This window comes from Lithobates pipiens, unplaced genomic scaffold, assembly GCF_037356315.1.
Source record: "Lithobates pipiens isolate NorthernLeopardFrog02 unplaced genomic scaffold, aLitPip1_a1.2 Scaffold_8, whole genome shotgun sequence".
Taxonomy (NCBI): domain Eukaryota; kingdom Metazoa; phylum Chordata; class Amphibia; order Anura; family Ranidae; genus Lithobates; species Lithobates pipiens.
Genome location: NW_027507903.1, coordinates 17,289,640 through 17,314,512, shown reverse-complemented (window position 1 = coordinate 17,314,512; position 24,873 = coordinate 17,289,640). Strand labels below are relative to the sequence as shown.

Sequence of the window (24,873 nt, the reverse complement as noted above, 5' to 3'; positions counted from 1 at the left end):
ACAGTGTCTCTGTAAAGCAGGGACTAGAATCCATCTCTTCCCCTAGTGAAAGCAGCGCACAGTGTACACAAAAACACTGGCTAGGCACACAGTTGACCCTTTGATTACATAGATGTTTAACCCCTTTCCGACTAGTGTCATTAGTACAGTGACCATGCATATCTTTAGCACTGATCACTGTATTAGTGTCACTGCTTCCCACAAAGTGTCAGTGTCTGATTGTCCGTCACAATATCGCAGTCCCGCTATAAGTCGTTAATTGCCGCTATTACTAATATATTATAATTAATAAAAATTCCATAAATCTATCCCATAGTTTGGTTTATGCAAGTGTTCTAGCATCATAAATCGATATACGCTTTTTTGGAATTTTTATTTTTTATTTTTTTTTACTAAAAACCTGTAGCAGAATACATATTGGTCTAAATTGATTGATGAAGAAATTTTGTATTTTTGTATTTTTTTTTTATTGTATATGTTTTATAGCAGACAATTAAAAAAAAGTTTTTCTAAATTGTTGGTCTTTTTTTGATTATAGGGCAAAAAAATAAAAACCGCAGAGGTTATCAAATACCACCAAAAGAATGCACTATTTAATGTATTTTTTGTACAGCGTTGCATGACCGCGCAATTGGCAGTTAAAATAACACAGTGCCGTATCGCAAACAATGGCCTGGTCATGGAGGGGGGGGGGGTAAACCTTCCAGAGATCAAGTGGTTAATCTAGGTTTGGGTATATTTGAAAACTTTGCCAATGTTGCCTCAATTCGTTTTTTTTTTTGTTTTTTTTTCCTTGGATGGTGGCTTATATCTATTTAAATTCTTGGCTGCAGTTGCCCTTTACCCATTCCTAATGAGTTGTATGAACCTAGGTGTTTTATCTTGTGTGCATTTATACACAGGATATGACATCAGTGTGATGGTTTTGCAGCATTTTTATTACTATTTTCATTTACATTACTATGACATCTTTAGATGTTGGTTCTGCCAGCCAAAGGACGTGGTTTAATGGTGTAAAAAAAAAGAACCCGGCAAAAGGGTTACTTGTCTGCATTCAGGCTGAGCATGTGGGTTTGGCAGGTCACAACTGATGCAGAGCAGAAGTTCATAATGTGGCTTCCCAAAATGTTTTTAATCTTCTTCATTGCCTATGGTATTTATCTACATTGTTTGCATGTGTTTTATTCATATGCAATGTATTAGCTGGCTGTCCGAACTGTCAGAAATTCATTGTGAATATGGCTTTGAGGAAGCCTGTGTTCTCTTTTCAGGAATCCCATTGTGATTCATTCACAGCAGGAAACAGACTTCATTCTTGTACAGCTTTTCATTCTTCCAGCTTGGGCACTTCCTCACGGGACTAATAGATCATTATGCAATGAATAAACGTACCCATTTTCACATTAATAAGCCATATTAATTATCAGTTGGGAAAGAACCTAATGGCTCTTTTATTATAGCTTGAAATTTGGAGTTGGAAATGGCTATAGTAGCTGGCATTACTACAATTATTATTATTATTATTATTATTATAATACAGGGTTTTTATAGTGCCAACAGTTTACGCAGCGCTTTACAATCTAAAAAGGCGACAATACAGTTCTAATACAATAAAATACAAGAGGATTAAGAGGGCCCTGCTCAGAAGAGCTTACAATCTAATAGGGTGGGACAGGTGGTACAAAAAGGTTGAAACTGTAGGGAATGATCTGATGGAAGTGGTAGAAGATTAGTTGGAGATGTGATAGGCTTTCCTGAAGCGATGAGTTTTCAGGGATCGGCTGAAGGTAGCAAGAGTAGGGGATAGACGGACAGGTGATCGCTGCGATCTTCTGGGTTCTGCTCCGGTTCCATGCAGACGGCTGGCCCACTGCACACTGACTACAGAGGATCACTCACACCGCACTGCCACTATTCATAGAATGCCTTGTATTTTATTTTTTTATAAATACAGGATGTTCTCTGATTTGAATAGGTGGGGAGGAGGGGCAGTGATGTGGAGAAGGGGCAATGACACGGGGGGGGGGGTCCTCTGTGGTCAGTATGCAGAGGGTAAGCCACGCCCACAGCTCCCGGCTATCGCTGTAGTAGCACCGACCTGCTGGGCTGGGTTGGTGGCACTTACTGGTAGTTTCATAGTTAGTAAGGTTGAATAAAGACACCAGTCCATCCAGTTCAACCTGAGTGAGTGTCTACAATTGTCCCTATCCCTGTACATTGCACACTCACATCGGTCTCTACCCTCAAGGAGCCCACAATCCTAGGTCCCAATTCCTATACTAGGGCCAATTTTGGACAGAAGCCAATTGACCTACCTGCATGTCTTTGGATTGGTAATGCCGAAGTTTTCCCGCCATCTCCCATCTATACCCGTTTGCTAATGATATAGCCCGTCATCATCATAGGTGGCCAACAAGAAAGGGTTGGCAAGATCAAACACTTGCCAGTAAGTGTCAAGTTTCCCAATCAGAGAATGGCTTGTATTGGGTGAATGAAAGGATGCACATCCGCTGTATGGACTCGCGCAGCCAAGTTTGAGTGGTACACAGGGACAGGAGTATGGAATGTCAGTGCACTCGTACCTGTCAAAATGGATTGTGTAGTGTAAATTAAATTAAATGTCCATCTCCTCCATTTATAAAATGATTTTTGTTGATGGAAGCTCTGGTAAGGCTTCTATGAAAGGAGGGGGTAGAAAGGATGAACATAGTTGCCGCTTTTGATGAGTGCCTATGATAGGTCCAGTGTCTGTATTTAACCCTCTGTGGAGATGTGGGAGGCAAAGGCAGGTGGCACCAGCACCCGTAACACTTCTCATTAAGTGTTGGTACCGCCGCTTGTGCTGATAATAGCCACAGGATCCTCTTGCGTACTGTGGCTGCTATTCGTATTAAAATACAGATTATTATTATTTTATTATTTATTATAAAGCGGGGATATGCAATTAGCAGACCTCCAGATGTCGCAAAACTACAAGTCCCATCATGCCTCTGCCTCTGGGTGTCATGGTTGTGGCTGTCAGAGTCTTGCTAGGCCTCATGGGACTTGTAGTTCTGCACCAGCTGAAGGTCCGCTAATTGCATATCCCTGTTATAAAGGATTTATATAAAGACAAGCACATGAGGGCAGTCAACACCGTTATACCACAATTCAATAAAAGAGGAATCCGAGGGCCCTGCTCATTATAATTTACAATCTAAAAAGTAAGGAAACAGCTGTGGGGAATGAGCTGATTAAGAAGATAAAAGTGCAGTTGTTAGGTGGAGGCAAGATAGGCTTCTCTGAAGAGTTGGGGTTTCAGGGATCACCTAAAGGTGGACAGAGTAGGAGATAGTTTGAAAGATTGAGGTAGGGAGTTCCAGAGAATGGGAGAGGCTCTGGAGAAGTCCTGGAGGTGAGCACGGGAGAAGAGGACAAGAGCTAGAGAGCAGGAAGTCTTGGGTGGAACAAAGAGAAAGATTTGGTTGGCACTTTGAGGCTAGGTTAGTGATGTAGCTGGGGGCCGAATTGTGGATGGCTTTGTTAGTTGTTGGGTGAGGTCACTGGAGGAATTGAAACAGAGGGGTGGAGGACACTGAAGCTTGGTAAGGTGTATGAGTCTGGCAGCAGCATTCATGATGGACTGAAGGGGGGATAGTCTATTGCAGTGATGGCAAACCATGGCACCCCAGATGTTTTGGAACTACATTTTCCATGATGCTAATGCACTCTGCAGTGTAGTTCAGCATCATGACATCTGGGGGTGCCAAGGTTTGCCTTCACTGGTCTATTCGAAGGTAATCCAATGAAAAGGGAGTTGCAGTAGTCAAGGTGAGAGATGACCAGGGCGTGAATTAGAACCTTTGTGATGTCATTGGCTAGGAAGAGGCATATTTTGGAGATGTTGCGGAGGTTGAGGCGACCGGATGTGCAGCTGAAAGGGGAGTTCAGAGACCGGGATTACCCCTAGCACCCTGCCATGTGGGGATGGGTTGATAGTTGTGCCAACAATCTTGGCAGAGAAGTCAGGGGAAGGGGCATTAGGATATTTCTAATTGTTGGAGGCATTCAGCCCAATAAATTCAAACTGCAAATCTGGTAAATTTTTAATATCATTTTTACAAATGACCAAGTGCATTGTTCTCCAGACTGCACAGTAGAGCGACTTAAAAGAAAATCCCAGGCACAGCATAAATGCTGCAAAATCCATCATCACCAAAATATTACTTAGCAAGCAAAACAGGAGCACAAGATGGTACAGTGTATTCTACAAGAGTGGAGACTAGCATTTATTACATGTGCTTGAAGTTCTTGTCATTAGAAGAATAATTCAATTACTGCAAGGTGAACATGGGTTGAGTCAACGCCCAGCTGTGTCCCATTACTGGCAGATGCTGGTCTGATGCCTGCAACAAGAGGAAACTGTAGAATGTTCACTTTAATTGAAAGACACATCTTAAGTGTGTGGGTGATGGCTGGAAAAGCCTAACAGTCCAGGTGCAGAGGCTGTGCCTGTTCATTGTCTCTCTAATATGCCCTTCACCCCCCTTGAGTTGACTTTCACCCTTGTCCATAAACCGAGACGATAGTGTAATGGTTCTCCACTGCTAAAAGTGCATCTAACCATAGAGGTTCCATTTTTTTTTTTTTTTCACTATTAGGATTTAACTTTTGATCATTGTCACTGTTAATAATTTTACACAAAAAGAGAGCATTTGTAAAGAATCACATAGTCAACAATACTTATAACAGGTTTATGCTAACGAACATGTAATTGAGAGAAAATGTACAGTCCACAATATTCTCACTGATGTTCAAGGAGTATAGGCAAAGCTTGTTTGGTTGTACTTCTCCTGTGGTTCATTCTGCACTCCTATGACCAGTTTTCAGCAGACAGCGGGTTGAAGCCTGCTGTCGGCTGACATCACAGAGCCAGTCCAGGCACAGACAAGATTGTGACGATATGGTCGGGATCCACCCACATGCCTGGACTTGCACCCAGCTCAGCCCATTAAGCGAGCCTCAGCTGCCCGCTCCCACCCCCTCCACAGCCCGGGGTTCCAGTGAGCGAGTGGGGGACAGCGCAGAGAGCCGGTGACTGACGGTCAGTAGCTTTCTGTTCAGGGAGCTGTGAGAACCGAGTGATCGGGGGTGTTTGATCGCTCGGTTCTCAGTGTTAGAGCCAGCGGGGGGACAGATGCAGCTTTCCACCTAGGTAAGTATGATTAAAAAAAAAGCATACTTCTTTTTTTAAAGTGCTTCTTAAGGTACAAGGTTTTTATCTTAATGCATTCTTTGAATTAGGTAAAAAACCTTCATTTGGGGTTCAGCTCCCCCCTTTTATACTTACCTGAGCCCAGTGTTGCCAACCATCAGTATTTTTACTGGCAACCAGTGAAAATGGGCACTTTTCTCCTGCCCAGTAAATGTCAGCGACAGGAAAGGGTTGCCGGTAAAAAAAATATGGCTGTGCCGCTCGGCTCGGGACTGTGCATGCACAGTTCCAGTTCGGAGCCAGGCAAGACCATCCGAGTGCCTGCTACAGTGTGTTCGGGCGGCACCGGTGGGTCTGGCGGAGGCGGTGCTTGAGCTTGTGGTGTGATATCATAGTGCAAGAAGCCGAGCAAAGCTGCTGGAGTCTCATGTTTGGGTCTGCGGGAGGGGAGCAAGGCAAGCCGGGAGCGGGACTGTCAGTGCTGTTTGGACTGAAGGGAGCACCTGGCGTGGAGAAAGACTGTCACTGTGACTCAAGAGGGGACGTGTCATGTCGGTGATCTGTGCTGCTGCAGACTGCTGTCAGCGTCACTGTGAGAGTCAGCTTAATGTGTGTGTGTGTGTGTGTGTGTGTGTGTGTGTGTGTGTGTGTGTGTGCGTGCCACCCATTCTAATTTCTTGCCCTCCCGAGTCCTGTCCCTGAGCTACTTACTATATCAAAAATAAAATCAGAAATATGTTTTTTGCCTTACTATCTGTCTCAAATCACATTGATAATGGCATATTTTACTGATTTGTAGCCTAAATACTGAAATTTGCACTTAAAGTGTTACTAAACCCACAACATTAAAATCAGTCTGTATATGCAGTAAAGCATGCTTGTTATACTCACTGTGGAACCTAAGGGGTTAATCCTCTGCATTGTGTAAAAAGGCTGTGTGATCCTGTCTTCCCTGATCCTCCCTTCCTTCCACTGCCCCCTGATAGTTTCCTGATAACATAACTTATTCTGTTACTGGAGTCAGACTGCACATGCTCAGGTTGATGCGTGTTACTAGAGAGTTTTTTTTCTTGGGAGAGTGCAATCAGCATTGTCCAGACAGAGGGTCAGGGGTCCTGGATCCTTTATATTGTAGAATGAAAACTCCTCCTGAAAGCTTTAACCAGGAACTGATAGAAGTCACAAGACTGCTATATACTGCTGATGAGAAAAGATATTTGGCAGTTTATATTTACTAAAACTATTGCATTTCCATGTTCTGTGTACTGTGGAGGACCAGATATAATAAATGCAGGCTCCTGGGTTTAGTAACACTTTAACTGTAATTTTTTTTAAATTCTGAAAATGGCTGGAAAAACTTGGCTGTGTCAGTAAATTTTGAGTGTCGTGTCAGTAAATTTAAATCTAGTAAGTTGGCAACGCTGGCTGAGCCTGATCTCGATCCAATGATGTGCATGAGAGCAGAGCCTCTCTCAGCTCTCTCATCCTCATTGGTTCAGACACAGCAGTGGGAGCCATGGGCTGACAGCTATGCTGTCATTCACAACCACTGAGGAGGAAGCGGCTTGCAATGAAGGCATTCAGCCAGGAGTGCCAGCTGGGAACCCGAGAAGAGGAGGATCAGGGCTGCTCTGTGCAAAACCATTACACAGAGCAGGAAAGCAAGGAGGATATGAGAAGAGGGTAGGAAGAAGAGAGTAGAGATTTAATGGAAAGAAAGTGACAGCTCTGGAGTTTCTAATGTGCTTTTCCCTATGTTTTTTTTTTATTCCATTTGGTAGAGAGGCATGGGCATATTGGATCCATGGGGACCATACTTTGAGACATTTCTTGTGAGTAGGGATGAGTTCTGGCGCATTTGCATACGCCACGTGTAGAGCCCGCCAGGAGGTCAACACTGCGCTGTGCTAATCGTAGGCAGCGAGACATTGCCCGATCTCTGCAGCCGCGCATTAGGGCAATGTCTCACTGCCTGTGATTAGCGCAGCGTTGCGCCCACTTCCTGGCGGGCTCTGCACGTGGCGTATGCGAACATGCCAGAGCTCATCCTTACTTGTGAGTGTCCAAAAAGTATTTTTGTGAGTTTTTCATTGACGAAGAATGAGTCCATGCGTTGTTCAACTTCCGTAAAATATAAGCGATTTTCTTTCTCACCTTGAGTCTCACTGACTTCCAAGGCTTAAATAGCGTGATCAGACATGCATAGCTCCCAACTGTCCCTGATTACGAGGGACTGTGCATGATTTGGAGCAATGTCCCTCTGTCCCTCTTTCCCCCTCGTTGTCCCTCATTTTGGTCTGATCTATATAGTTGTATATAAAATGCACTTTTTATCTTTAAAAAAAAGTGTTTCCAAGCGCTAAACCCTTTCATCCAATTTCTAAATTGCTACATTTGTAAATTTTAAAAGCCATTATACAGGAATAGATAGTAGTGGTAAAAAGCCCTTGTGGATTTAATTAACCTTTTTTTTTTTGGGGTTAATTCTCCTTTAAGTGGGTGTGGCAGGAGGTGTGTCCTATGACTACATACGTTTGCTGGTAGGTATACCTCATTCCCATCTCAAAATGTTGGGCGTTGTGGACATGCAGTGTTACAGGAGCCATGAGGTTTGGTACTTGGGTGGCGAAGGGACCCAGCAGCAAGCATTCATTCTTGTAATGAGACTCCTCCCATGTTGTAGGGATTATTGCAGAAGACCCAATTCTTTGCCACTGTCAAAGATCATATAAAATGTGAAAAACATATGTGCATATGTTGCATATGTTTTATACGTTTTATTGGTTGTGGTCAGACATGCAGTGCTACAGGCAGGGCCGCCATCAGTGGGTTACAGGCATTACACATATAAGGTGCCTGCATGTCCCCGGGGGGGCCTGGCCGTCACCCCCTGATATTCAGCGCATTGCCAGTGAGAGGAGGAGAGTGACACTATCTCTTTAGCCCCACGCCGAGCGCCATCCTTCCCTCCAGTCTCCACAGCGCACGCATCCCCACCCATGCTGAGTACCATCCATCCCAGCAGTCTCCACAACACACACATCCTCACCCACGCCGAGCACCATCCATTCCTCCAGTCTCCAACACGCACACATCCCCAACCATGCCGAGCACCATTCATCCCTCCAGTCTCCACAGCGCACGCATCCCCACCCACGCCGAGCACATCCATCCCTCCAGTCTCCACAACGCATGCATCCCCACCCACGCCGAGTACCATCCATCCCACCAGTCTCCACAATGCACACATCCCCACCCACGCCGAGCACCATCCATTCCTCCAGTCTCCACCACGCACACATCCCCAACCACGCTGAGTACCATCCATCCCTCCAGTCTCCACAACGCACGCATCCCCACCCACGCTGAGTACCATCCATCCCAGCAGTCTCCACAACACACACATCCCCACCCACGCCGAGCACCATCCATTCCTCCAGTCTCCACCACGCACACATCCCCAACCACGCTGAGCACCATCTATCCCTCCAGTCTCCACAACACACACATCCCCACCCATGCCGAGCACCATCCATTCCTCCAGTCTCCACCACGCACACATCCCCAACCACGCTGAGTACCATCCATCCCTCCAGTCTCCACAACGCACTCATCCCCACCCTCACTGAGTACCATCCATCCCAGCAGTCTCCACAACACACACATTCCCACCCACGCCGAGCACCATCCATTCCTCCAGTCTCCACCACGCACACATCCCCAACCACGCTGAGTACCATCCATCCCTCCAGTCTCCACAACGCACGCATCCCCACCCACGCTGAGTACCATCCATCCCAACAGTCTCCACAACACACACATCTCCACCCACGCCGAGCACCATCCATTCCTCCAGTCTCCACCACGCACACATCCCCAACCACGCCGAGCACCATCTATCCCTCCAGTCTCCACAACGCACACATCCCCAACCACGCCGAGCACCATCCATCCCTTCAGTCTCCACAACGCACGCATCCCCACCCACGCCGAGCACATCCATCCCTCCAGTCTCCACAACGCACGCATCCCCACCCACGCCGAGCACCATACATCCCTCCAGTCCCCACAACACACAGAATGTTAGGGTCGGGCCCCGGGGGACCCAGGCCTAAATCTGTGTAAGGGGCCCCAAAATTTCTTATGGCTGCCCTGGCTACAGGAGCCATGAGGTGGGTGAGGAAGGGACCCAGCAGCAAGCATACATTCTTGTAATGGGACTCCCATGTTGTAGGGATTATTGCAAAAGACCAATTTCTATGCCACTGTCGAAGATCATATAGAATGTGAAAAACATATGTGGATATGTTGCAAGGATTATAAATGCTCCTATATGTTTTAGACGTTTTATTGGTGAGCAGTTTTCAATATACACTGCCCTCTCACTAGTATTCTCCTTTGGAAGATGACCACAATGAATATTTAATGATTAGAACATTGCTCTATCCTCCACAGTAAAGTAATAAGAGCATTATTATTGGCAGTCTTCCTGCAGACCTGGTTTAGAGTGGGAAATATGACCCATATTGATTTTTTTTTCTTTTTTCCTTCTGAAAAGCAAGCCCTATAGATTTCTTGTTTCTGGGATACACAATAAAACCTGTTTATATGTATGTATGTATGTATGTATGTATGCTGCTTGTCATGTGCTTACATACTACCTTGAGCATATTGGCACCATCTATGTACCCCCAGTTTCACCATCATCCTTGCATTAACATAATTTGGCACAGCCCATCCAATCAATAACACAGTTGCTAAAAGAGTAGTATATCTCAACTCCCAAGTCACCATAACACGGCTCTGTATTGTTGATCATTTAGGACACCAGACTTTTAGGTGTACAAGGTTTGGTGCACTACAATTTAGTACCAACATTTCACATTATTAGATTTAGTTAAAGCATTTGGTTATCTTTTGGGGTTCAATTTCAGGTTAAGAATCGGGGGTTGAGATCTCAATCCTATCAAAAATACCCCACATTATATTAATTACCTAAAAATAACGTACAACCAAAATTTTGTTTGGGAACAAACGCTCTACAAGACTCTGGCCCGGCCGCACCTAGAATATGCTGTCCAGTTCTGGGCACCAGTCCTCAGGAAGGATGTACTGGAAATGGAACGAGTACAAAGAAGGGCAACAAAGCTGATAAAGGGTCTGGAGGGTATTCGTTATGAGGAAAGGTTGCGAGCTCTGAACTTATTCTCTCTGGAGAAGAGACGCTTGAGAGGGGATATAATTTCAATATACAAATACCGTACCGGAAGGGAGTTTAGAAAGACTTGTGGCCACTCATTTAAAATGAGAAGAAAATAGGTTTAACCTTAAACTATTTGGAGGTTTCTTTACTGTAAGAGTGGCAAGGATGTGGAATACAGATTAAAGTTACAAAGTTTGGTTGAACTAGATTGGAAAAAAAAAGATCCATCTATCGAGCAAAAATAAACAAATAATAAATCTCCATATGCAGAACCCTATACCCACAATTGATCCAGATGAAAGCAAAAAAAAAAAAACACCAAGGAAGTGTGGTCCCAACTGGAGAAAAAAAATCCTTCCTGATCCCCTGGTATTTTGTTCATTTAGGAATGCATCCAGCACTTTTTTTTAAATATACTGAGCTGGCCAGAACTACCGGTAGTTATTGAGGAAATCAATTCCACATTTTCACAGCTCTTATTGTGAAGAAGCCTAGAGTAGAGCATAGTAGTGGTAGAGAATGCCTGTATCCTTGTCCTATGCAATGACCTGAAAGTGAACAAATCTACACCATGTTCTCTATATGGACCAGCTTTGTATTTATTTATACATGGTGATCAAATCCCCCTTAATCTCATCTTCTCAAGAGAGAAAACATTCAGTTCAGCTCAGTTCTCTTCATAGCTGAGCATCTCCTTGCCCCTCAGTTTGGTTGCCATTCTCTCCACTTTCTCCAGTCCTCTGAAAACCTTTTTTCGAGAACTGGTGCCCAAAACTGAACTACATATTCCAGATGAGGTCTTTCTAATGAATTGTACAAGGGGATTACTTGTATCCCTCTTTGGAGTCTATACCTCTTTTATACAAGAAAATATCTTGTTACCATTGAAACTGCAGCTTGGCATTGCATGCTATTATTATTTCTATGATCTACCAGAACATCCAGATCTTCCTTGACCATTGACTCCCCCAGCTGTTCTCCTCCCAGAATGAAGAATTCATGCAAGTCAAAATTGGAAAAAAATACTGTACAGTGTATATATAACCAGGCTGTTGAGTCCACCTGACACTTTTTAGATTTAATTTTGAGATCCGGGAACCCCTTTTACTTTCTTTCTTGTAATGTTGGTCACCTGCTGTAAGCTTAGTTTACTCGCATTTAGAGAACACGAATAATCAAAGTATATACGCAGTAAGTGGGTACTTTCAGCCACCAATCATATTCAGACCTGCCATGGAATTTTAAACTGATTGGTGATGCACTGAGCAGAGAGAGAGGAAGATGCATAGAACAGGCTTTCTGAAGCTTACTCGTTCCCACATGTAGGAGCTTGCTGTAACAGATTGAAGAGAGCTTAGATTAATGAAAACTGAGTGGGTTTTAGCACAATCCAATTACACAGACAGTTGAAGGATAACAATACCGTTAACCAAGTTGGGGGCCAGCTGTACCTCTCGCCTCTCCCATGTCTCTGCATACTTACTAGTAGGCCCCCAATGGCGAAAAGGCAGTAAACTGCGACAGTATTGGCAGAACACTACATTCTATCAGCTCAGTGATGAGGACTAAAGTACTTCTACAGCCAGTCTAGGCTGCAGCCAGTAGAAAAGGTTTCTGGTTTATCTGAGGTCACTAGTAGACAGGGCTGGGAAAGGGGATGGTCGGGTTGTTGGGGCAGGAGAGGCAGTTGCTCTGGGCATAGTGTTGTCAAGTGAGGAGGGGGGAGGAGGCCTGGCCGCATGCTACCTGACAGACATCTTCATCCAGGCCTCCATCAGCATTGGACCTGCACAGGATTTGTGCACAGTCAACCCTTGACTGATGACCTCTATTGCAGTGCATGGCAGAAGTAAGTAGTGGAAGTCTTCCTCTGCTGGCTTTTGTGTTTACAAATGACAGCTGCGATTGGTTAACTGTCTAATCCTGTGTGGGTCACATCACATGTTAAAGAGAGTCTGGATGGGACCAGGAGTGCATTTCCTCTTACGCGCCCCTCATTCTGTATGCAATGCTTTACATTCTCTATTCCGCACTCCCTCGTTCCGTATGCTGTGCTGATCAATCCGTATTTTGTACCTGCTCATTTTGTATCTAATGCGGTACATTACCTATGTTGCCGGGCGTCATTCTGTATGCCATGTTTTACTTTCCTTATGCAGCACCCCCCCTCATTATATATGCCATTCTTTATATTCCTAAAGGAAACCTCTGCCTTACACCAAAAGTAAAAAAAAAAAAAGCAACAAGTCAAATGGCTAAATACATATAGGCACTTCGCAAAATATTTATGGTGCACATTACTGCATAAAAAATGAATATGAACTGCAGCATCTTCCCACTTTTGGTATTGTATTTCAGTTTACTCCAGTTGCTCTCAGTATTAAAGTGCCCCTCTTTTAATGATGGACTCCACCCCTTATATCAGTGTCCCCGTGTGGGCAGTAGAAGGGGAAGCCATAGGAGGTAAGAATATCCGATCTTGGCTGCTTGACTCTCCACTTTATATGGCACTCTCCATGTTTGAACAACCAGCCTGTCGGTGATCAAAATGTTATGGTTGATTGGGAGTCATTTAACCACTTCCTACCCAAGGTACATACTGGTACGTCCTCAGGTTTCAGTGGTTATATCGGGCTGATGCCTGTACCTAGAGGCATCATCCCGGTATCATTCTTTTTAGCCCCCAATTCCATTTCAGGCAGAAATGATCCGAGTGGCTAATTATCCACTTGATCACTTCAGCGGGTAGCGGGAGGGGGTCCTACCCCCAGCCACCTCTCCCGCTCTCTCCTGTCCCATTGCGAAGGCCGGGATCGATATGGCGATGGCTGCCCTATACAGAGGACGTCGTTCCTCTCTCTCTGTAACCCTGGAAACCGGGAGCGATGAGTAGTTTGTCACTTCCAGTTCCGCTTCTTTGTTTACCTGGCCACCAGCGGCCAGGAAAGCAGCCAATCGGACCTATCTCTGTCTAATCGGCTGCATTGGGGGGGGGGGGGGGGTCAGAGGAGAGATTTGTCCCCCAGACCCCCACATCTCTCTATAAAGAGGACCTGTCATGACCCATGCTGTCACAAGGGATGTTGTTCTTCCCTTGTGATGGCAATATAGTTAGTACAAAAAAAGTGTAAACAAAAATAAATAATAAATTTTTTTTAAATGCGCCCCTTTCACCATGCTTGCGCGCAAATGCGGAGGCATACATTACTCCCGCACGCATAACTAAATGGTGATCGCGCCACACATGTGAGGTATTGTCGTGAACGTCAGAACTAGAGCAATAATTCTAGCACCAGACCCCCTGTGCAACTCTAAACTGGTAACCCGTAAAGGTGTTTAAAGCGTCTCCTATGGAAAATTTTTGGAAAAAAGGGACTATTTGTGACTTTAAAGCGGCAGTTCGCCGTTTTTTTTTTTTAAAAGTCAGCGGCTACAAATACTGCAGCTGCTGACTTTTAAAATAAGGACACCCGAAGCCGATCTCTCGATCGTCTCTCGGGTGCTGCCGCCGCCATCTTGGGTGTGGGAATCAGGAAGTGGAGCCTTGCGGCTTCACTTCCCGGTTCCCTACTGCGCATGCGCAAGTCGCGCTGCGCAATAAGGATGGTCCCCGCCGTCCCTGGGATCCGCGTGTTTCCCAGCGGACAGGAGGAAGTGGCGTAAATATCCGCAGATTCTGCGGATATCTATGCCGGAAGTGGGTGCAAATACCTGTACTGTACAGGTACCTGCACCCCCCTCCCCCCTGAAAGGTGCCAATTGTGGCGCCGGAAGGGGGGAGGGTTCCGATGAGCGGAAGTTCCACTTTAGGGTGGAGCCCCGCTTTAAATGAGGCTCAACGGGGAATATTGCACCTCCATCCCTGGTTGCTTATGCAATAAAAGAGGGGGGGAGGGTGGGACGTTAGATGAGGTGTGTGGGGTAGAGGCAGACAAAACCATATACATATGTAAAAAATTATATTCTTTATTAAACCAAAGATAGGGCATGGATCAACCCATATAAACGCATAATAGCACATTGGCATATAAAATACAAAGTAACAACATACATATTGAGGATAATCACCAACATGACACAGAAAGTAAATATTATACATCACAATCCCCCAAATGGAGTAGACATAGCATTTTATCAGGGTGGTAAAGCATTAAAAAACATCATAAATATGAGATGAATGCATCGAAATAAGCTCGACGATGTTTTGTGGACTTCTAGCCACTCATCAGGAGCGAGTGCATCCATATACTAAAAAAGGGGTTTAAAAAAAATCACCATTATAGTTTGATATAACCACAGACTGGAGGGGGGGTAGAGGGATTAAGGATGATGAGGAACAGCCATAACTGAAAGTACTCACATAAGAGCTGATACAAGGCCATGCGATACCACCTGCCGCGGCGCGCACACATATATGGAAAAATCTTGATGTAGCTGTGGATGGGTTTTCTGTATTGTAAACAATAAAGTAAGTGGTTTGTTACCATATTGGTATAAATAATAAAAAAAAAAATATATATATATATATATATATATATATATATATATCTTTATGGAGAATTTTAAGCCCCATAGTTTTCCGCCATTCCACAGGGCAGACGCAGTTTTAAGGTGTGACATGTTTCAAAAATTACAAACACCCACCAATTTATTCTATAGGGTCTCTGCTAAAAAAAAATATATATATATATATATATAATGTTTGGGGGTTTGAAGTAATTTTCTAGCAAACAAAAAATTAGATTTTTTTACATGTAGAAGCAAAGTGTCAGAAATGCCCCCCCCCCCCAGGTACAAAGTGGTTAATATTACGAATGAAAGAAATTCGAGTCAACCCGTGCTATCAGAGTTCTCTCAAATTATTAAGCGCCGATCCTTTTGCCTCCAAAATACCTTTCCGTTCGCTCTTGCACAGATATGCTTTTCCCAATGTTTTCTAAGAGCTGCATTTTCCTTTCTACACATCAGTGGCACTTGCTGGATTATTACAGCCACACTCCTATCAGACCGCGCAGATTGCTTGACGTGGATTCCAGCATTTCCTCACGTTCTTGGTCTTGTCTCCTCACAGCTGCCCCTTTTTGAAGCCCAGAGAGCTGGCAGATGTAGATTAAACAGGGGTCGTTGTGCTTTCTGATGGGTTAGAATGCAGTTCTGGATTTTGTTTAGACTGCTTTTGTTTTCACTTTTTTTAAGTAACTCTTTATTAGTCTTCTCACATGAATTTATTGGCCAGATTGTTGACACACTCAAGGGGATTGGGCACGATCCTGCTGGCACACGCCAAGCCCGCTCTTTGAGCGATGGAAGCGTAGCCCCATTCAGCAGCACCGTTCTCGGAGCCAGTGCTATTAACACAAGACTGGCAGTTCTTGCCGGATAATTGCCTTCTGTTGTGACAGCAAAATAGGACGGAATCCGACGTTATTAACAGCAAAAGTGACTGACGGCAACTCTTGAGTCTGCTCCCTCGTTTGGAGCCTGATTAATTTTGGTGCTTGGCTGAAAATGCTGAGAGCTGTTCTGTGACAGCGCTGTCATGAACGTGGAAAATTTCTTGGACCTCGCTTGCCTCGAAAAAAAAAAAAAAATCGAGAAATGCCCACACAGCCAACAGGAAATGACTGGTCTGGGTGTGGATGAAAGGATTCATCTCTTGAGGACCAGCCCTGCACACCACGGCCAGCACAGGATGTGTTGATTGTGGTGCACTTAGGCTGCGGTTTTCCAGCAACTGTCCTTTTTTTAGATAAGTTATTACCTTCGACTCAGGACTTCGCAATCCCTCAGAATTAAGAGGGAATAAAATGTTCTATTTTGTGCTCCTTCTGCTTGGTTGGCACCCTGTGTAAATGTTATTTTTTAGCACCTCCTCAAAAAAAAAAAAAAAAAGCAAAGCTTTCTCTATCTTAAAGTGATATTAAAGTGAAAAAAACAAACAAAAAAAGGACTAGAGGGCAACATTTGACAGGTAAGTTTGTTATATTGTGCTAATACATGTGCATACTAGCACAATATGGCGTAAACCTGTAGGGGCCCATAAAAAACAAAAAATGTAAAAAAAAAATGTAAGCAGAGTTTAATTCTGGTAGGTTTACCCTTTCACAAAAAAAAAAAAAAATTAAAGGGTCAACTAACACCCTACACCAGGGGTATTAAAATTCACAGAAGTCCGTAAAATTTTCTGCCAGCAGAGGTCCGGAACGCATGTTTGTTTGATGACTCTGATCTTTATTATCACAGCCCCCCTATCTTCTTAGGCTAGGTTCACATATCTGTGTCTGGGGATTGTGTGAAATTGCATGCGTTCCTGACCCACAGAGACGTGCTGCACTTTAGCAGATGCATGCGGGTGTCCCCCCCCCCCGTTACTGTCCTCGATTCCCCCCCCCATTACTGTCCTCGATTCCCCACCCCCCCATTACTGTCCTCAGTCTCTCCCCCCATTACTGTCCTCGGTCTCTCCCCCCATTACTGTCCTCGGTCTCTCCCCCCATTACTGTCCTCGGTCTCTCCCCCCATTACTGTCCTCGGTCTCTCCCCCCAATTACTGTCCTCGGTCTCTCCCCCCAATTACTGTCCTCAGTCTCCCCCCCCCCCATTGCTGTCCTTGGTCTCGCCCCCCATTACTGTCCTCGGTCTCGCCCCCCATTACTGTCCTCGGTCTCGCCCCCCATTACTGTCCTCGGTCTCCCCCCCCCCCCCATTACTGTTCTCGGTCTCTCCCCCCCATTACTGTTCTCGGTCTCTCCCCCCAATTACTGTCCTCGGTCTCCCCCCCCGTTACTGTCCTCGGTCTCCCCCCCGTTACTGTCCTCGGTCTCCCCCCCGTTACTGTCCTCGGTCTCCCCCCCGTTACTGTCCTCGGTCTCTCCCCCCCCATTACTGTCCTCGGTCTCTCCCCCCCCCATTACTGTCCTCGGTTTCTCCCCCCCCATTACTGTCCTCGGTCTCCTCCCCCCCCCATGACTGTCCTCGGTCTCTCCCCCCCCCATGACTGTCCTCGGTCTCCCCCCCCCCCCCCATTACTGTCCTCGGTCCCCCCCCCCCCCCAAATTTCTATCTACTATTACTGTCCTGACTCCCACCCCCTTCCCTTAACTGTCCTGAGTCCCACCATTACAGTTTTCAGTGATCCCCTTACTGTCCTCAACCCCCTTCAAATTGCCCCCCCCCCTTCCTGTCCTACCTTACAGACAGGGAGGAAGACAGGAGGTACAGCAGGTCTGGCCAGAGGGCGAGAGCTGCAAGCTGGTGATTGGTTGTTAGGATGCAGGGTGGTCCTAGCAGCCAATCACCTGCTTGTGAACTCAAACAGCCTTAGACCAATGCATCAGCTGTGCGGGCAGTGACAGCTAATCACCTACAGAAGTGCAGCAGAGACCTGGAAGGGGGTGTGGAGGGTGTTTCACCTTTTCATTTTTTGTGAAAAGGTGAACTTACACTTTAAGCATTGCTACTGAAGCTGACATGAAGAAAAGTGAGCAGAGAACTTTCTCCTACTTTGCATATAGTATATCCATATTACGTTTTTAAAGGGATGATATTATAGTCCTTTTTTCATTTTAGATTAAAAAAAATAAAAAAATAAAGGTTTATACTTGCCCACTCTGTGCAAGGATATTGCACAGAGCGGCCTCTTACCTCCTATTTAGGGGTCCCCCTGTGGTGCTATCCTCTCCTCCTCCCTTGAGGGTGCCCCATAACAAGTGGTGTACTGAGGCGGCGTGCATATGAGGGCATTCCCGAGCCAGGCTATGTGCGTCCATAGACACACAGCGCGGCACAGCCACACCACACCCCCTGCTTATTTCTAACTTGATTTGATTGACAGTAGCAGGAGCCAATGGTGCAGTATGCAACCTGTTACACCACAAGTACGGGGGTAATAGGTAACATGGTCCAAAAGGTGGAGTTATGCCGTGTACACACGATTGGACATCGATCGGACATTCCGACAACAAAATCCATGGGATTTTTTCTGACAGATGTTGGCTTACACTTGCCTTGCATACACACGGTCACACAAAGTTGGTCGGAAATTGCAAACGTCAAGAGTGCGGTGACGTACGACGAGCCGAGAAAAATGAACGAAGTTCAATAGCCAGTGCGGCTCTTCTGCTTGTTTGCGAGCATGCGTGGAACTTTGTGCGTCGGAATTGTGTACACACGATTGGAATTTCTGACAACGGATTTTGTTGTCGGAAAATTTGAGATCCAGATCTCAAATTTTGTTTGACGGAAATTCCAATAGAAAATGTCCAATGGAGCCTACACAGAATTTCCGCCACAAAGCTCCCATCGAACATTTCCCGACCGAGTGTACGGGGCACAAGCCTTTAAAAAGGAAACTTTTTCACCCTGATCTTTTCCAGTGTAATGCCGCGTACACCCGATCGGAATTTCGGTCGGAAAAAGCTCTGATGGTTTTTCCGACGGAATTCCAATGGGATTGCGCTCAAGCGGTCTTGCATACACACAGGCACACAAAAATTCTCTGAACTTTCGACCATCAAGAACGCGGTGACGTACAACACGACGACGAGCCGAGAAAATGAAGTTCAGTGCTTCCGAGCATGCATCAAATTTGTTTCCGAGCGTGCGTAGGAATTTTGCGCGTCGGGATTTGTACAGACAATCGGAATTTCCCATCAGAACTTTTTCCGACTGAAAAATTGAGAACATGCTCTCAGTCTTTTGATGGGCGCAATTCTGCTAGCAAAAGTCTGATGGAGCGTAGTACACACAGTCGCATTTTCCAACCAACAGCTCTCATCGGACTTTTGCTGGTGGAATTTCCGATCGTGTGTACGGGGCATAAGTTACAGGGAAGTGGGTAAGTGTGTGTGTGTGTATGTGTATATATATATATATATATTATATAATATATAATTTATATATATTTTTTTTTTTTTTACCTTTACGGTTTGCAGTATTTTAAATGAGATGCTGCAGGTCTGTATCTGACGGGATTTGTAATCAGATTAGTCAGACATGCGGTGTCGTGGAATGGATCCAGCTGTTCTAACCCTGTGATCTACCCAGTTACTTTATGTGCTTCATTGTTGCTACTTTGACAATCCTGACGGTTGGCTGATTTCGCTAAATTGCCCTTCCAGATTAAGATCTGATGCCTGTCTGACTGGCAGACTGAACATAATAATTTACTCCTAACAATTCACATTGGTTTGCTATTTGGCACCATTAGAAATAAAACACTTTTGAGAGAGAAATGTTCTGCAAAACTTCTTGGACTTTTTTTTTTTTTTTTTATCTGGGAAGAATTCTGTTTTGCATTTAATTTAAAAACATATTAAAGTGGTGTTGCCACCAAAAAATTTAAAGTGCTTAAAATTCGTAAAAAAAAAAAAAAAATAATAATTGGCAAAAAAAAAATTTTTTACTCACCTCTAAATACCGGTTGCTAGGGGGTCCCTCGTAATCTGCCTTCCTCATTGCCCAGGCTGGTGACATCACTTCCCCTCGCGCCGCACATTCACCTGGGACCTGTCATGTGTCCCAGGTGACTGTACGGCATATCACGGCGCCCTGCGCCGCTCGCGCATGCGCAGTGGGTGCCCGGCTGTGAAGCCACAGCCGGGTGCCCACAGTATGCATGACGGCACCGCGAGCGGAGCGGGGAGCGAGGGGGGGGCTTCGTTCCCCCGCATCGCTGGACCCTGGGGCAGGTAAGTGTCCGATTATTAAAGAGGAAGTAAACCCTGATGGGTTTACTTCCTCTTTTTTTCCCTACAAAGGTAAAGCATAATGGACTACTATGCATCGCATAGTAGCTCATTATGTGTCACTTACCTGACACAGGAGCCAGCGAAGTCGCCGCTGTCCCCTGTAGTCCGCCGCATCCATGTTGCTTGTGGCGTCTCGCAGCTCCGACGAATCACAGCGACGCAAACGCGATGACGTCACTCCCGCGCATGCGCACGGGAGTCGCGCCTCGCAGCCCCGCCGCTGTCATACGGCGAAGCCGCGATGACGTCACTCCCGCGCATGCGCACGGGAGTCGACAAATTTGGCAAATCCATTCTTGGATTTGCCGCATTTAGTGCGCCTGCGCGCCGCTGTCTACGGCGCATGCGCCGTAGACAGCGGTGCCCATTTTCGGGCAAATATCTCCTAAACCATATAGGTTTAGGAGATATTGCTTGGACCTACAGGTAAGCCTTAATCTAGGCTTACCTATAGGTCCAAGTTGTTTGGAAGGGTTTACTTCCTCTTTAAAAGCCAGCAGCTGCAGTATTTGTAGCTGCTGACTTTTAATTTTTTTTTTTTAGGGGGTACCCCACTTTAAGATACACATATTATCCAAAGTATTGGGACGCCTGCCTTTACACGCACATGAACTTTAATGGCATCCCAGTCTTAGGCTGGATTCACACTGATGCATTTTTAGTGCTTTTTGCATTTTGCAGATTTGCACTACAGTCCATGTAACATGGTTTCCTATGGAACACGTTCTGTAGTGCAAATCTGCATAATGAAAAAAGCACTAAAAATACCATAGGTGTGAATCCAGCTTTAGTCTGTAGGGTTCAGTATTGAGTTGGCTCACCCTTTGCAGCTATAACATCTTCAGCTCTTCTGGGAAGGCCGTCCACAAGGTTTAGGAGTGTGTCTATGGGAATGTTTGACCATTCTTCCAGAAGTGCATTTGTGAGGCCAGGCACTGATGTTGGACAAGAAGGCCGGACTCGCAGTCTCCGCTCCAATTCATCCCAAAGGTGTTCTCTCAGGTTGTGGTCAGGACTCTGTGCAGGCCAGTCAAGTTCCTCCACCCCAAACTTGCTCATCCAAGTCTTTAAGGACCTTGCTTTGTGCACTGGTGTGCAGTCATGTTGAAATAGGAAAGGGCCATATCCAAACTGTTCCCACAAAGTTGGGAGCATGAAATTGTCCAAAATATCTTGGTATTCTGACGCCAAATGAACTTCTGGAAGAATGGTCAAACATTCCCCATAGACACACTCCTAAACCTTGTGGACGGCCTTCCCAGAAGAGTTGAAACTGTTATAGCAGCAAAGGGCAGGCCAACTCAATATTGAACCCTACGGACTAAGACTGGAATGTCATTAAAGTTCGTGTGTGTGTATAGTGTGTGTGTGTGTGTGTGTGTGTGTGTGTGTGTGTGTGTGTGTGTGTGTGTGTGTGTGTGTGTGTGTGTGTGTGTGTGTGTAAAGGCAGGCGTTCCAATACTTTTGGGAATATAATGTATGTATGAGTAAGGGACTTCGCATTAGATTGTAAGCTCCTTGAGGAAAGGGACTGATGTGCATGTACAAAATATATATGCGTAAAGCGCTGCATAAATTGAGGGCGCTATATAAGCGCCTTTAATAATTGATAAGATATTTTAATTTTGGATATAAAATGTTTTGCTTTTTTTTTTTTCTTGTCCAGGTAATGGGTTTGTAAACCAGAGGGCTTCTCCCAGCCTGCTTGGCCCAGCTGGTGGAAATGCACTGGGAAAAGTGATGCCCACCAAATCCCCTCCTCCTCCGGGGGGCAATCTTGGAATGAACAGCCGAAAGCCAGACTTGCGTGTAGTCATACCTCCCTCCAGTAAAGGAATGATGCCTCCTTTGGTGAGTGGAAAACGTTTTATATTTGTATGTTTAGGCTGACCAGTACAGTAGCTATACAACCTTTGTATCCCTATAACAAGAGGCCAGCATTGAGGTGCAGCCACCTACTATACTGATACTTTACTATTACCAGCAGGTACATCTGTCCTAATGATTTTTAAAGTGATTGTAAAGTACTTTTTTTTAAATAACGAATGGAATTACACAGAGAAGCCCCAATCCTCCTCTTTTGGGGTCCCCCACCTGGCTCCTCTTTTTCTCAGTGTGCCACCATACGAAGCTGCTTCCTATGGTGGCACATCTGTGGGCTCAGTACCGAGCCGCTCTGCCTGCATCTATAGACAGCACAGCTTGGCCCTGCCCCCTACTTTACAGGATTTGCTGACAGCAGCGGGAGCCAATGACTCCTGCTGCCTCAGCAAAGTGAGGGCATTGGTATGTATAAGGTGTGGTGAGGGGTGATAATGCTATGTAAACATTTTTTACCTTAATGCAGTCAATGCATTAAAGTGTTGCTAAACCCAGGGCCCTGCATTCTATATCTGGTCTCCCACAGTACACAGAACACGGAAATGCAATTATTTTTGTAAATATAAACTGATAAATATCTTTTCTCTTCAGCAGTTAGGGGCTTGTGATTGCTAGCTGTGTCCAGCTAAGCACTGATTAATGCTTGTTGCGGAACTACAAGTCCCATCATGCCTCTGCCTAAGGGAGTCATGCTTGTAACTGTCAGTCTTGCAATGCCTCATGGGAATTGTAGTTCTGCAACAGCTGGAGGGCCATCAGTTTGAGACCCCTGTCCCGTGAGATTGCAAGACCCCTGACCCTCTGTGTGGACAGTGACGATTGGCCCTGTGCTGATCACATGCAAAAAAAAACAACCTCTCTAGCAATATGCACCAAACTGAGCATGTGCAGCCTGACTCCATAGACTCTGTGTTATCAGGAAATTATTAGGGGACAGTGGAAGGAGGGGAGGATCAGAGAAGACTGGATTAAACCTCCTCTTTTACACATGCACTCTCCCAAGAAAAAAATGTGACAACACTGAAGAAATTACACTTGTCTACAATGTAAAGTAGTGAGTGTACAGCTTGTATAACAGTGTAAATTTGCCGTCCCCTCAAAATAACTCAACACACAGCCATTAATCTCTAAACCGCTGGCAACAAAAGTGAGTACACCCCTAAGTGAAAATGTCCAAATTGGTCCAATTAGCCATTTTCCCTCCCCGGTGTCATGTGACTCGTTAGTGTTACAAGGTCTCAGGTGTGAATGGGGAGCAGGTGTGTTAAATTTGGTGTTATCGCTCTCACTCTCTCATACTGGTCACTGGAGGTTCAACATGTCACCTCATGGCAAAGAACTCTCTGAGGATCTGAAAAAAAGAATTGCTGCTCTACATAAAGATGGCCTAGGCTATAAGAAGACCCTGAAACTGAGCTGCAGCATGGTGGCCAAGACCATACAGCAGTGTAACAGGGCAGGTTCCACTCAGAACAGGCCTCACCATGGTCCACCAAAGAAGTTGAGTGCACGTGCTCAGCGTCATATCCAGAGGTTGTCTTTGGAAAATAGATGTATGTATGTGCTGCCAGCATTGCTGCAGAGGTTGAGGGGGTGGGGGGGGGGTCAGCCTGTCGGAGCTCAGACCATACGCCACACACTGCATCAATTTGGTCAGCATGGCTGTCATCCCAGAAGGAAGCTTCTTCTAAAGATGATGCAAAAGAAAGCCCGCAAACAGTTTGAAGACAAGCAGACTAAGGGTCCTTTCACACGGGGCGGATTAGTGCTGATCCGCCCCGTGGATATCCGCTTGCTCAGCGGGGATCGATCTGTCGATCCCCGCTGAGCAGGAAGATGACAGGTCCATCTCTGCACACTGCGTAGGGGCGGACCTGTCAGAGCGCCGCTCTCCCCTATGGGAGATCGCATGACAACGGACCGCAGTGTCTGTCATCAGCTAAACCTATCCAATGGAGCCACCGCTCGGGTCCGCCTGAAAAACTGACAGGCGGACCTGAATGGATCGGCCATGTGAAAGAGGCCTAAGTACATGGATTACTGGAACCATGTCCTGTGGTCTGATGAGACCAAGATAAACTTATTTGGTTCAGATGGTGTCAAGCGTGTGTGGTGGCAACCAGGTGAGGAGTGCAAAGTCTTGTCTACAGTCACGCATGGTGGTGGGGGTGTCATGGTCTGGGGCTGCATGAGTGCTGTCGGCACTGGGGAGCTACAGATCATTGAGGGAACCATGAATGCCAACATGTACTGTGACATACTGAAGCAGAGCATGATCCCCTCCCTTCAGAGACTGGGCCGCAACTACCCCAAACACGCCTCCAAGACGACCACTGCTTTGCTAAATAAGCTGAGGGTAAAGGGGATGGACTGACCAGGCATCCTCAAACGGAAGGTGGAGGAGCGCAAGGTCTCCAACATCCACCAGCTCTGTGATGTCATCATGGAGGAGGGGAAGAGGACTCCAGTGGCAACCTGTGAAGCTCTGGTGACCTCCATGCCCAAGAGGGTTAAGGCAGTGCTGGAAAATAATGGTGGCCACACAAAAAATTTACACTTTAGGCCCAATTTAGACATTTTCACTTAGGGGTGTACTCACTTTTGTTGCCAGCGGTTTAGACATTAATGGCTGTGTGTTGAGTTATTTTGAGGGGACAGAAAATTTACACTGTTATACAAGCTGTACACTCACTACTTTACATTGTAGACAAGTGTCATTTCTTCAGTGTTGTCACATGAAAATATTTACAAAAATGTGAGGGGTGTACTCACTTGTGAGATATTGTATATGTGTAATTTTCTTGTTCTTGTACCAGGGGTCACCAAACTTTCAAAACAAAGGTTTA

The 24,873-nt window shown here is 45.6% G+C and overlaps 1 protein-coding gene across 8 annotated transcripts in view; it reads left to right on the top strand.

The window, feature by feature from the left end:
• LOC143963026 (myocyte-specific enhancer factor 2A homolog) overlaps positions 1 to 24,873 on the top strand; it is a 282,759-nt gene that overhangs the window by 237,482 nt on the left and 20,404 nt on the right. For all 8 annotated transcript variants that reach the window (XM_077472570.1, XM_077472574.1, XM_077472575.1 and 5 more), the window contains one exon: positions 21,813 to 21,997. In XM_077472570.1, the coding sequence (XP_077328696.1) occupies positions 21,813 to 21,997 (185 nt within the window). The remainder of the gene's footprint in view (positions 1 to 21,812; positions 21,998 to 24,873) is intronic.